Here is a 12,998-nt window from a genome sequence, read left to right as displayed (position 1 = left end):
ATGTGGGAGCTGGAGATGTGAATCAGGTCTTTTTACAGTCACCTGAAAGGCTCTACCTTGTCTTGATAAAAAATGGGAGGGGGCAGTGTGCTGAGTGAGATCTTCTTTACAAACAGCTGAAAAACTTACTGTGTCATTATCTCATCAGCTGGTTACCTGACCTCCATGGTAATATAGACTCCTAAATTTAGTGTAGCATGGGAGATGACTACCTTGCTCTGCTATAAAATACAGGAGGAGGCTCTACTTTGCACTTAAATGTCTTATTGTTTTTAGGATCTATCAAATAGGTAATTCTCCTAATACTTGCGAAAGCATGTGTGAACCAGTATCCCTGTTTGTAGGTGGAATTTGACTGAGCAATGATCTGGAGTACAAGAAATTCAGCTTACACATTTACAGGTAAAATTCTAACTAAATTCAGGATTCATAGGGATTTCTGTGGTATCTAGAATTTCCTCATCTTCAAAACTGACTAATAATAATCATAAAAATAACATCCACAGCTAGCCCTTCTTTAGGGCTTACTGTGTACCAGACAGTACTCGAATCTCTTTATGTGTATTGTCATTCAGTCCTCACAACTCGGGGGGGATATTTTATCCCCTGATCCTTCTACTTAAGTGTGAGGAATATATCACTCACTAATAATGGGTATTTTATTATCATCTGTCCCTTCTGCTAGTAGTGTCTTACCAGCCCCCAACTCTGCCCTGATTACAAGCTCCCCGGAAGCTTATAATCAGTTTTGTTCACTTTTGTATCCCCATTGCCTAGAACAGTGCCTGGCATGTGGTTGGTACTCAGTGAATATTTGTTGAATGAATGAGTTTTTTATAGATGAGGAAACTAAGTTTTCCAAGATTACACAGTAATAGGACAATATTACAGATCACTGTAATGATCTGTAAAGTCTTTGGTGAACCTAGAGTTCTTTTAACTTTTAGACAAGCTATCATCAAGAGTGTGAAATGACTGTTGCTGCTGCTGCTGCTGCTAAGTCACTTGTCTGACTCTCTGCGACCCCATAGACGGCAGCCCACCAAGCTCCCCCGTCCCTGGGATTCTCCAGGCAAGAACACTGGAGTGGGTTGCCATTTCCTTCTCCAATGCAGAAAAGTGAAAGTGGAGTCACTCAGTCGTGTCCGACTCTTAGCAACTCCATGGACTGCAGCCCACCAGGCTCCTGTGTCCATGGGATTTTCCAGGCAAGAGTACTGGAGTGGGGTGCCATCGCCTTCTCCAGAAATGACTGTTAGGCACTTGAATTTGGTGGTGCTTTCCCTTCTTCTAATTCCTACTGTATTTCATGAGCCTCTGGGCCCTTGAGATACTTTACAAATTGAACTTTTTTTTTCTCCCATTCGTCACCCATGGAACACAAAAAATAGTTCATCCTTTATTGTAAGATTTTAATAATACTGTGTGTGTGTGTGTGCTAAGTTGTTTCAGTCATGTCCAACTCTTTGCGAACCTTTGGACTGTAGCCTACTAGAGTCCTCTGTCCATGGCATTCTCCAGGCAAGAATACTGGAGTGGGTTGCCATGCCCTTCTCCAGGGGCTCTTCCCAACCCAGGGATTGAACCTGCATCTCTTGTGTCTCCTGTGTTGGCTGGCAGGTTCTTTATCACTAGTGTCACCCAGGAAGTCCAAGATTTTAATAATAAGAAAGACTCAAATTTGCATTTTATAAATTTTCTTTAGGCTATAGAAGCAGTGATAGTGATATTATAAACTCAAAGGATTCAGTGTCTCCTTTCCTTCAGAAAAGGGGTAGGTAACAGTGAGGTAGGTCATACAGTTGAGACTTACTTTAAGATTGCATACACACCCACTCACATCTGCCTTTAAGCTTGATGATTTGTGTGGTCTTCTGTAGGAAATTTAACTTTGGAAATGGTTAGGCAGAACAGGAATGGCTAATATCTGATGTTTGATGGGGCGCAGGGGAAGAGAAGGAAGGAAAAAAAAGTCTTTGAAGAGTCTCACATAAGCCCTACTGACTAGAAGAAGGGTGATCCTAGTCAGAGAATGTGGGTAATTGGAAAATGAAGAGTTAGGTTGCTTAACATTTAATCTTTTTTTCTTTCTTCTTCTTTATAAAATCATATCCATATTTCTGTCATAATTTCACTTTATAAACTCCATTGTTATTCCCTATTGGAAAAGAAAAAAGCATTCTTAATTGTGGCTCAGCTTGGTAAAGAATCCTCCTGCAATGTGGGAGACCTGGGTTTGATCCCTGAGTTGGGAAGATCCTCTGGAGAAGGAAAAGGCTACCCACTCCAGTATTCTGGCCTGGAGAATTCCATGGACTGTATGGTCCATGGGGTCACAAAGAGTCAGACATGACTGAGTGACTTTCACTTTCAACATTAATTCTGGGTCACAGTAAGCTTTTTTCCTTCCCATCATTATTAATATTATGCACATGTAAGTCTTGGGTTTTTTGTTGTTATATCGCCTATGGTTCTGGAACAGAATGATTACAAATCATTTCCCTTTCTTCCCCTGGTGTACCCTTTTTTTTACATTTTGAAAAATAAGGGAACACCAAAACTTCCCCCGTGGTCCAGTGGTTCAGTCTCCACTGTAGGGGATGCAGGTTTCATCTGTAGTCTTGGAACTAAGATCCCATATGTGGTGTGGTGTGGCCAAAAAAAAAAGTGACCATTAAACTAATCAGGGAATACCTCAAACATGTATTAAAATGCATAAAAAATAACAAATACCCATGTGCTTACAGGCCAGATTTAATAAATAAAAACATTTAGACTTATATATTTTAGAGCTTTTAATTTTTTTGATAGCTAAAGCATTAAAGAGTTTAATTCTCCTTTTTATTGATTTCTAATTCATTCTTCCTTCTTCCTTGAGGTCTCCACTGTTCTGAGGTTGATGTGAATAACTGTCTCCCTTTTTACCATAGAAAAGTTAACTTCTTAATGAATTTTTACCTATAATTTAATTGAATTCAAAGAAATAGTAACTCATAGTTTCTCTATTGTGAATCATTTTCAGTGTCTGAGGTGTCTGAAATATTTTTCTCCTTGTTGACTTCTCATAACTGGGCAACAGTATAACGTTTCACATTTGAGCTATTGCTAAGACTGTGTTTAGCTATTTTTGGTCCTCTGATCTGTTAGATGTGATATTAACTATGTTATATATATTTTGTTAGTAATACTCCTGAAATATCTTTTGGAAAGTCATTTTATTCACCTACCAAAACCCGGAAGAGAGAGAAAGGAAAAGAGGGAAGGAATGATTCTGTTTTCCCCTTCAGGCAAGTTATCAGTTGAGAAACTGATATTATGAACCACACAAACTTTACAGGAATATATTTGAATTTGTACTAGTAGGACAAGTATCTCTTAATGTAATAATCCACACATTTTTAATACACTTTGGTTAAAAATGGTCAGCAGCATGAAGAATTTAACATGATATTACAGTCTCCTTTTGGTTAGTTTAGACATGAGGACAATGCTCAAGGAGAAAACCTAACAATGACTGTTTGTTTTTGTCAAAATATGCTACCCAGCTCCGGAGTTTCCTATTTTGGAGAAGCAGAACTGGTTGATACATCTCTATTATATCCAGAAGGATTATGAAGCATGCAAGGTGAGAGGCTGCAGTGATAGAGAACACGAGAGGCAGGCTTTGATTAAGCATCTGTCTCTGTCACTCAGTTTGTATGGCAGGTAGTAACCCGTTATTTTAATAATGTGTGAAATCTTGTTTCTTCACATTTTGTGTATCAGTTAGCTTTTGCTGTGATAATGCTGCTTAACAAACAACCTCAGAATGTCAGTGGCCTTATTTATTCCTCGTGGGCCTTCAGATCGGCTATGGTTGGCGGGGTTTAGCCATAGTCTGTGGAGCAGGTTCCAGTGTGCTCCATGTGTCTTCCCTTTTCAAGACCAGGCTGAAGGAGCTGCTACTCTCTGGGACGTGTTGGTCTTATGGTAGAGAGCATATGTTCAAGTCAGCATAGTGTTTAACTTTTTGATCTTTGGATAGGTGAAAAATGGTGTTTCACTTTTATTTCATAATTCTTGTGGTGAGCTTGATCCTTTGTATATTTTAAAACCATTTGTATTTTCTTTTTTCTAAACTGTATCTTTGGTGACAGTATATATGTTACATACTTGCTGGCAGAGAATAGTATCATCATGCAAAATATATCCTTGGTATTGTCTTTTTTTGGCATTCAGAGCTTTGTAATGCTTTTAAGGTTGTGATTTTTGTACCTGTCACATTTGTACCCACAGCAGTGCAAAGAACTAGCAATGTTTTGTTCCAGTATGGATTTGGAAAGTTTTTTTTTCCTTCTGTGATACTATCCTTATTTCCCCTTTCCTTTATTGACCACTTTTTCTGTTTCCTTTCTTTCGGCTTCTCTTCCTTTGTTTGTTTCTTAAGAATTAGGGCCGTCCCTGTGTACTATCCTTGACTCTTTTCTTTGCTTGTTCTGCACACTTCTTCCTGATTGCCAGATCAGTCTGATGCGTACTGAATGCTTCACAGACATTTCAAATTCAACTTTTCTGTAGCCAAATTTACCTGCTTCCTTCCATACCTATTGCTGCTTTTTTCCTATCCCTTGATTCCTCACATATACTCCTTGTCCATGTCTTGTTGTTCAGTTGTGTCTGACTCTTTGTGATCCTGTGGATTGCAACATACCAGGCTTCTCTGTCAATCACCATCTCCCAGAGTTTGCTCAAGTTCATGTCCATTGCATCAGTGATGCCATCCAGCCATCCCATCCTCCGACGCCCTCTTCTCCCTCCACCCTCAATCCTTCCCAGCATCAAGGAGCTCTCCTGTGAGGCTGGCTGTTCGCATCAGACAACCAAAATACTGGAGTCTCAGCCTCAGTGTCTGTCCTTCCAGTGAATATTCAGGGCTGATTTCCCTTAAGATTGACTGGTTTGATCTCCTTGCTGTCCAAGGGACTCTCAGGAGTCCTCTCCAGCACCACAGTGCGAAGGCATCAACTCTTTGGCGCTCTGCCTTCTTTATGGTCCACCTCTCATAACTGTATGTGACCACTGGGAAGACCACAGCCTTGACTACTTGGGCCTTTGTTGGCAGAGCAGTGTCTCTGCTTTTCAACACACTGTTTAGGTTTGTCATAGCTTTCCTACCAAGAAGGAAATGTCCTCTGATTTCGTGGTTGCAGTCACCATCCACAGTGATCTTAGAGCCCTAGAAGAGGAAATCTGTCACTATTTCCACATTTCTCCCCCTGCATCTGCTGGGGGGATGGCAGGATCTAGTTTTGTCAATATTTAGTTTTAAGCCGGCTCTTCCGCTCTCCCCCGTCACCCTCATCAAGAGGCCTTCCAGTTCCCCCTCGCTCTCTGCCATCAGGGTGGTACCGTTTGCATATCTGAGGTTTTTGATATTTCTCCCACCTATCTTGATTCCAGCTTGTAACTTATCCAGCCTGGCATTTCTCATGATGTGCTCAGCGTATAGATCAAACAGGGTGACAGCAGACAGGTGTCCATGTCTTCCTGTACTTAAAAACACTTGAAGACACTTAACCACTACTCAGAAGTATTGTTTGTTTCTTTTTCAGGCTGTTATCAAAGAACAGCTTCAGGAGACTCACGGGTTATGTGAATATGCTATCTACGTCCAAGGTGAGACATATATTTCTTCTCTTCTTGCTAGAGAAATGCACACTCTGCCTAGATTCTGGAAAAAGAACAACTTATGAAATACTTAAATGCAAGTAAATGTTCCACAAATCTCTTGCTTAGTATTACTGTTTTTTTGAAATCAGAACATAATCATTGTGCTGGATCTGACCTCAGAAATGACTAGTTCTGTTAAAAAGCTTGCTACTGCCCTTCACCCCTATTCTAGTTTCTGGCTCGTGTTTTTCAGAATTGTTGTTAGGGTCGCTGCCTCCTGCAGCAGTGTTGGGCCCAGAAGAGGCTTTTCAAGAATTCTTTGCAGTCAAGCTAGAAGAGATGAGAAAAAGCTTGAGGATTTTTTGTACGGGAGTCAGGGAAGGGAAGAAGCTTAGAGGTATACAGGACAAAGCAGAGAATAAATGGAAGTCATCAGAAATCAAATATTATAGGGACTGAATAATATAGGGATTAGAGGGATTGACTGGAATTTTACTCTGTGGTGCCCAAGTAGCGTCCTTGGTTGCTACTTGGGCACCAGGAACTTTCTGACTCTTTGATGTAAATGAATGGTTTTGTTTCCCACTCTGCATTTGTAGTCTTCAGATTAATATGCAGTTAATTAATATGCAATTTTCTGATGTAATTGGTAATACATTAACATATCTAGGACATTGTGGCAAAATAATGCTTATTTATTCCCAATATCACCAGTTCCAGACTTACAGTGCCTCATACTACTTAAGCATGTAAATCTTCTGAAAACTTAGGCCTAGGAAAATGATTGATTCTGATTGGTTGCTAGACTGAGAACCAACTCTGAAATATTACTGCATTCTTTGCCAGCATCTCCTTGTTGGACTTGGGTTTTTGATTGCACTTGCCCCATTTGGGTGTACTCTCTGAAAACTATCAGGTGAAGTTGGAATTATCGTGATAAATAGCGCATCTGATAGGAGCTATAAGAATTTCTTACAGTGAAGAGTTTCTGGAATAATTTACAAGGCACCCGATTATCTGCCTGTTGGAAGCTGGGAGTGGAGAAATAGGTAGGTCCCAGATACCTTAAAAAAAGGTTTTAGCTCATCACCAACTTTGCTGCTTGTTTCAATCCATCTGAAGTCATATCTGATTGTATTTTAAGACACAGTTATCCAAGGGGTTTCTTTGATAAGATTTCCTACTTCCCTCTTTCTCCAGTTTTTCACATGGCAGGCTCCATTCTTAGAACATGATTTTATTTTCTGTGTTTTCTCTCTCTTGGCAGCTTTGATATTTCGCCTGGAAGGAAATATCCAAGAATCCCTAAGACTCTTTCAGATGTGTGCTTTTCTCAGCCCTCAGTGTGCTGATAACCTCAAGCAGGTGGCCAGATCTTTGTAAGTATTGGCAGCCTGGAGGCCTTCGGGCACTGGTGGAGAATAGTGTAAAGTGCATTCTCAGGCTGGGGCTTGCTTACAGAGAAGTGTAACGAATTCACTTTGAAGAGTGTGGATTAATTTTGAAATTTGATAAAATGAGATAACCAGTATAAAGCAACTGAGTATTTCAAATACTGCATATTCTAGTTTGATAGGAGAACGCTGATAGTATTTCTCAAATAGTAACATTTTGTGCTTCAAGTACCCTAATCATATTGCCAACCCATGGAATTTTTCTTGCCTACTGTTCCAATACTTAGCATAATACTATATACACAGTAGTTTTGTAGTGTTTGTTAAGTGTTTGTTCTGTTTTGTAGTGTTTAAGTGTTTGTTAAGCCTCTGAAGGCTCCTGGATTCTGGCACTCTCTAGAATCTTTATAAGCTTTTAAGTACTAATAGCTTTACTACTTGGAGAAGGCAATGGCACCCCACTCCAGTACTCTTGCCTGGAAAATCCCATGGACAGAGGAGCCTGGTGGGCTGCAGTCCATGGGGTCACTAAGAGTTGGACACGGAGCGACTTCACTTTCACTTTTCACTTTCATGCATTGGAGAAGCATATGGCAACCGACTCCAGTGTTCTTGCCTGGAGAATCCCAGGGACAGGGGAGCCTGGTGGGCTGCCATCTATGGGAGTCGCGCAGAGTCGGACACGACTGAAGCGACGTAGCAGCAGCAGCTTTACTACTCCAGAGTAGTAGAGTGTGATCTGTGGAGTTCCCACCCTCACTTTCTAACCTGCAGTGTCATCGATACCTGCATTGTCTTTGTACAGAGGCTGATTCTCTCCTGTGTCTCCAGAATTAGTATCAAGGAAAGAGACTTAGTTTGGAAGAGAAGGACATGTTCCTAATACATGATGATGAAAAATTGTGGCAATTCTTGTTTAACGTAGAATTAATTTGGCTTGTTTCTTGGTCTACATTTATTGTACATTGGGGAAAATACACAAGACTTTGATTAAAATTGGGGCTTCCCCAGTGGCTCAGATGGTAAACAATCCACCTGCAATGCAGGAGACACAGGAGACCTGGGTTCAATCCCTGGGTCAGGAAGATCCCCTGGAGAAGGGAATGGCTACCAACTCCAGTATTCTTGCCTGGAGAATTCCATGGACAGAGGAGCTGGGCAAGCTACAGTCCATGGGGTTGCAGAGTTGGACACGACTAAGCAACTAACGCTTTCACTAAAATTGGTATAGAATGGAACCAAGGCCTTGGAATAGCTACCAGCTCTGTCCCTACCAAGAGCTTCTGCTGTTGGTATATAAGAGTCTCACTGGCTAAACCCACACAAGCCAGTCATAGAGAAGAGGCTTCCAAAATTCTCTGCTGGCTAGATGAGTCAAATGTGGGACTAGTGGGGTTGGTCTTATAAAAAGCTTTATGTTAATAATTATGGAAAATGTGTTTCTTCCCCAGATTTCTTTTGGGAAAACATAAAGCTGCCATTGAAGTATATAATGAAGCAGCTAAACTTAATCAGAAAGACTGGGTAAGTTCTTTGTTCTTAGTAACATGCTAATGGTTCATTTCTCATATGGGCTATCATTTGTATTTATTACTGAGTTATTACATGCCAAAACTGTCTTTATTTTATCCTCACACTTGATTGATGATTTGGCCTAGGTATAAAATAAAAAATTAGGTTTCCTCATAACTCAGGAGACAATGCTGCCAAGCTTCTTGCTGTAAGTATTGTTGATGAGTAGTCTGTTACTAGTCTGATTCTTGTTGATAAACCCACTCTCCTGTCTAGAACCTTTGAGGATTTTCTGTTTACTATTAGAGTTCTGAAATACTAGTAATAGTTGTCATGATGTGTTTCTTTTCTCTTGCATTCAATTGGCTCTTTCACTTTAAAGACCTTGCCTTTGGATAGAGGGGTGGTTTTTTTTGAGTAGTTCTTCGATTATTTTTTCCTCTCCATTGTCTGTATCATTTAGGGTGTGTGTAACTGCAACAAAACATTAAACACTGACTTTACAAATTATGAGTTTACTTTTTTCTTATGTAACAAGAAGCCCAGGTAAGTCGTTACTGACATTGATTTGACAACAACACTGAGACTTTTTCTTCATGGCTTCAAGATGGCTGCTACAGCTCTAACACCACATCATCATTCTAGTGGGGAGAAAGAGGAGGCAACAAAGAGAAAAAGACATAACCTTTATCAAGAAAGTATAACTTTCCCAGAAATCCCCGATAGACTTCCACGTACATTATGTTGGCTACCTGTTTTGTAAAGAAGACTGGGAAATATAGATTTTAGGTTGAACACACTGTCACTCTGAATGTGGTTAGGTTTCTGTTCGTAAGGTAATCAGAGAGAGTGAGCATTAGGGAGGCAACCAGCAGCATCTGCCACACGTTCCCTACTCTGTTACATATGTTCTGCATCTGCTCTCATTGTCTTCTAACTTGCCTCTCATATTTTCCACATCCTTGTCTTTGCTGTACATTCAGAGATATTTCCTCAGTCATATCTTCCAAATCATCATTTTTGTTTTTGGCTATATTCATACTCAGTATTTTTTATTTCAGTAATTATATTTTTAATTTTCAAGAACTTTGTCTTTTCTTACAGTTGCCTCTTCATGTCTCTGACCCTTTGAAGTTCTCTTCTGCTTTCCACCATTATCTTTTTCTTCCTCTCTTTATTTTGGTTCTTCTTTTTCATGCTGATGGTTTTTTCAAAATACCTGTGATTCTTAGAAAGATACATCTAAGAGTGAAGGAGATTCCTAGATATATCGAAGGGTGAAGGATTAGATTGATTAGTAGAAAGAGCTAGCATGGGTTTTCCCTGCAGTTTTATGGCCCTATTATTTTTTAGATGTGTTTGTCAGTCACTTTTCTGCAGATCTGAAGACTGAGATGTTTAAGTCTTTATGCCATTGAGTATTTTATAGCCAAAGGCCAAAGTAAAGCTACAGATAAAGGAAAAGTGAGTTACTCTTTTGTTCATTTAGTCACTTTTTTCAACAAGTGAATGTCAGCTGTGTGCCAGGCACTGGGCTGCAGATGCAAAGATGGATTGGTGGTTTATGGGAAATAAAGAAGGAAGAGAAGCAAGTTAGGGGAAAGGGTGGTGGTAACAAATTAGAATTAAATCCTATTTTCAGAAGATTATGGACATGATGAATTGTAGCTTCTGGTAGGGTATCTAAATTGAGATGTGTCTAGTACATGGCTGTATATAGAAATGTGAAGCTCAAGTGTTCTGGGATAGAGACACATGTTTTGGAGTCAATACAAAGGTGATGATTAAAACCATGAAATTGGATGAGATCACTCTGCAGTGAGCTGAGGATGGTATCCTGGAAAAAACACTTTGAAAGGCTGAGCTGAAGAGAAAATGAGTCCATAGAGGGAGATAGAGAGGAAGTGAGACAGGTGAGCTCAGGGATGGGTTGGGGAGGGAAGGGAGGATGTTTATGTCCAGTTGGTTGAAAGAGCTCATTTGGTTTTACTCATCTGGGATAACACGTCCATTGGTGCCAGTAGAGGCGGTCATTTCTCAAACATCCATTCTCTGCCCTGATGCTTCACTGGTGCCTGTGGCCTGTAGAAAACCTGTAGCTCTACTCTCTTGGACTCATCGGGGTATTCCACAATCTAGCTGCAGCAGGAGAATAATTCCTCTTGCCATGATCTCATTGGACTTTTGGAGCAGCTGTTAAGTAGGGAGGGTTTCCTGCACTTTTAGATGAGGAAGCTGAAGCTTTTGGAGATGGAGTGACCTGCTGAAGGGCGCACAGTGAGGTAATGGCAGAAATGGAGCCAGAATTCAGGTCTAGAGTCCAGAATTCCTCACTTTAGGCCTGTAATTTTTCCACTGTGTCAATTGCCCTTGGAGGATGTCTGCTGCATCCTCTTACCCCATGAAAAACAGAACTTAACACTGATCTGTTCTAGTTTTCTTTTCAAATTTCAAAAATTTCCTTGGCTGTCTGTTTAAGGCATATTGCTGTTGTTTTGCCAAGTAATAACTATGGCAAATGTTTTCAAAAGGGAAGGGGCATTAGTTACCTTCCAGGACATTAAAGGACAAGTAGGCTATATTTCTCCTCTCTCCAGATTCGTGTGTACATTCTTAAAGGGTGATGAAGTGGAATGTACTTGTGGAGTTGGAGAGAGGAGAATTACAGCCCTACTTTTAGAGACAGGCCTGAGTTCAAATCCCACTGCTTGGCAATGTGTGGACATATTTTGGATTGTGATTTAAGAAAAATTTATTGTAATGTGAGTCATTTATCAGAAATTGAACATGATTCAATATCAGATATTAAACAGTAACTAATTTTTTTTTCCCAAGTATGATAATGGTATTGTGGGTAGATTTTATAAAAGAGAGATCTTATCCTTTGGAAGTACATACTGAGGGACTTCCCTGGTGGCTCAGTGGTAAAGAGTGTGCCTGCCAATGCAGGAGACATGGGTTCAAGTCCTGGTCTGGGAAGATCCCACATGCCAAGCAGCAGCTAAGCCCGTGCACCACAACTAGTGAGCCCGTGCTCTGGAGCCTGGGGACCACAACTACCGAGCCACGTGTGCCTGCGTGCCCTGGAGCCCGTGCTCCATAACAGGAGAAGCCACCATAATGAGTAGGCTGTGCACCAGAGAGGAGCCCTCACTCACCACAACCAGAGGAAAGCACGTGCAGTAGTGAAGAGCCAGCAAAGCCAAATACATACTGAAATATTTGTGGATAAAACATTATCTGGTATTTGCTTACAGAAGTAGTGGGATGGATGTGGGGGTATGGATTGGATGGTTGTTGGAGCAAGACAATGAGTACATGGTGATTCTCTACATATATATATATATATATGTTGAATTTTTTTTTTCTTTTTAAAAATAGTCCCTTCTTAGCGATCTGAGACCATTTCTTTTTTCTTTTTTTTTTTTTTTTAACATTTATTCCTTTATTTTGGCTGCACTAGGTCTCTGCTGCTGTGCTCAGGCTTCCTCTAGTTGCAGTGAGCAGGGGCTACTCTTCGTTGTGTGTGCAGGCCTCTCCCTGTGATGGCTTCTTGTTGCAGAGCACAGACTCTAGACATGCGGGCGCAGTGGCTGTGGCTCGGGAGTCTCTAGACTGCCGTCTCAGTAGTTGTGGCGCATGGGCTTAGTTGTTGCCCAGATGTGGAATTTTCCTGGACCAGGGTTTGAACCAGTGTCCTCTGCATTGTCAGGCTGATTCTTAGCCACTGGACCACCGGGGAAATCCTTTCTTTTTATCAGCTTTATTGATATATAATTCAAATACCACGCAATTCACCTATTAAAAGTAGATGATTCATTGTTTTTTAATATATTTACAGAGTTGTGCAATGGTCATCACAATCTTACTTTATTTTTATTGGAGTATAATGGCACCCCACTCCAATACTTTTGCCTGGAAAATCGCATGGATGGAGGAGCCTGGAGGGCTGCAGTCCATGGGGTCGCTGAGGGTCGGACACGACTGAGCGACTTCACTTTCACTTTTCACTTTCATGCATTGGAGAAGGAAATGGCAACCCACTCCAGTGTTCTTGCCTGGAGAATCCCAGGGACGGTGGAGCCTGTTGGGCTGCCGTCTGTGGGGTCACACAGAGTCGGACACAACTGAAGTGACTTAGCATAGCATAGTTGCTTTACAATGTTGTGTTATTTTCTGATGTACAGCAAAGTGAATCAGCCATTCAAATTCTTCCTTGGGTTTCCTTCCCATTTAGGTCACCAGATAGCATTGAGTAGAGTTCCCTGTGCTGTACAGTAGGTCCTCATTATCTGTTTTTTATAGAAGTGTATATATGTCACTACTCCCAATTCATCCCTGCCCCTCCCCTCCTTGGTTCCATATGTTTGTTTGGTATGTCTGTGTCTCTGTTTCTGCTTTGCAAATAAGCTCATCTGTGTCATCTTTCTAGATTTCACATAT

General features: G+C 40.8%; 1 protein-coding gene across 6 annotated transcripts in view; it reads left to right on the top strand.

Annotated features, from left to right (window-relative positions):
- BBS4 (Bardet-Biedl syndrome 4) overlaps positions 1 to 12,998 on the top strand; it is a 48,096-nt gene that overhangs the window by 22,862 nt on the left and 12,236 nt on the right. For 3 of the 6 annotated variants that reach the window (XM_010831384.1, XM_010831382.1, XM_010831383.1), the window contains 5 exons: positions 345 to 402; positions 3,546 to 3,625; positions 5,592 to 5,655; positions 6,917 to 7,028; positions 8,495 to 8,567. In XM_010831384.1, the coding sequence (XP_010829686.1) occupies positions 363 to 402; positions 3,546 to 3,625; positions 5,592 to 5,655; positions 6,917 to 7,028; positions 8,495 to 8,567 (369 nt within the window). In that variant the 5' untranslated portion in view covers positions 345 to 362. The remainder of the gene's footprint in view (positions 1 to 344; positions 403 to 3,545; positions 3,626 to 5,591; positions 5,656 to 6,916; positions 7,029 to 8,494; positions 8,568 to 12,998) is intronic. The other 3 variants (XM_010831386.1, XM_010831387.1, XM_010831381.1) reach the window with 2 other exon arrangements.

Source organism: Bison bison, unplaced genomic scaffold (assembly GCF_000754665.1).
Source record: "Bison bison bison isolate TAMUID 2011002044 unplaced genomic scaffold, Bison_UMD1.0 scf7180017864526, whole genome shotgun sequence".
Taxonomy (NCBI): Eukaryota; Metazoa; Chordata; class Mammalia; order Artiodactyla; family Bovidae; genus Bison; species Bison bison.
The sequence above is the reverse complement of the archived record's forward strand: the minus strand, read 5'-3'. Positions and strand labels throughout refer to the sequence as shown.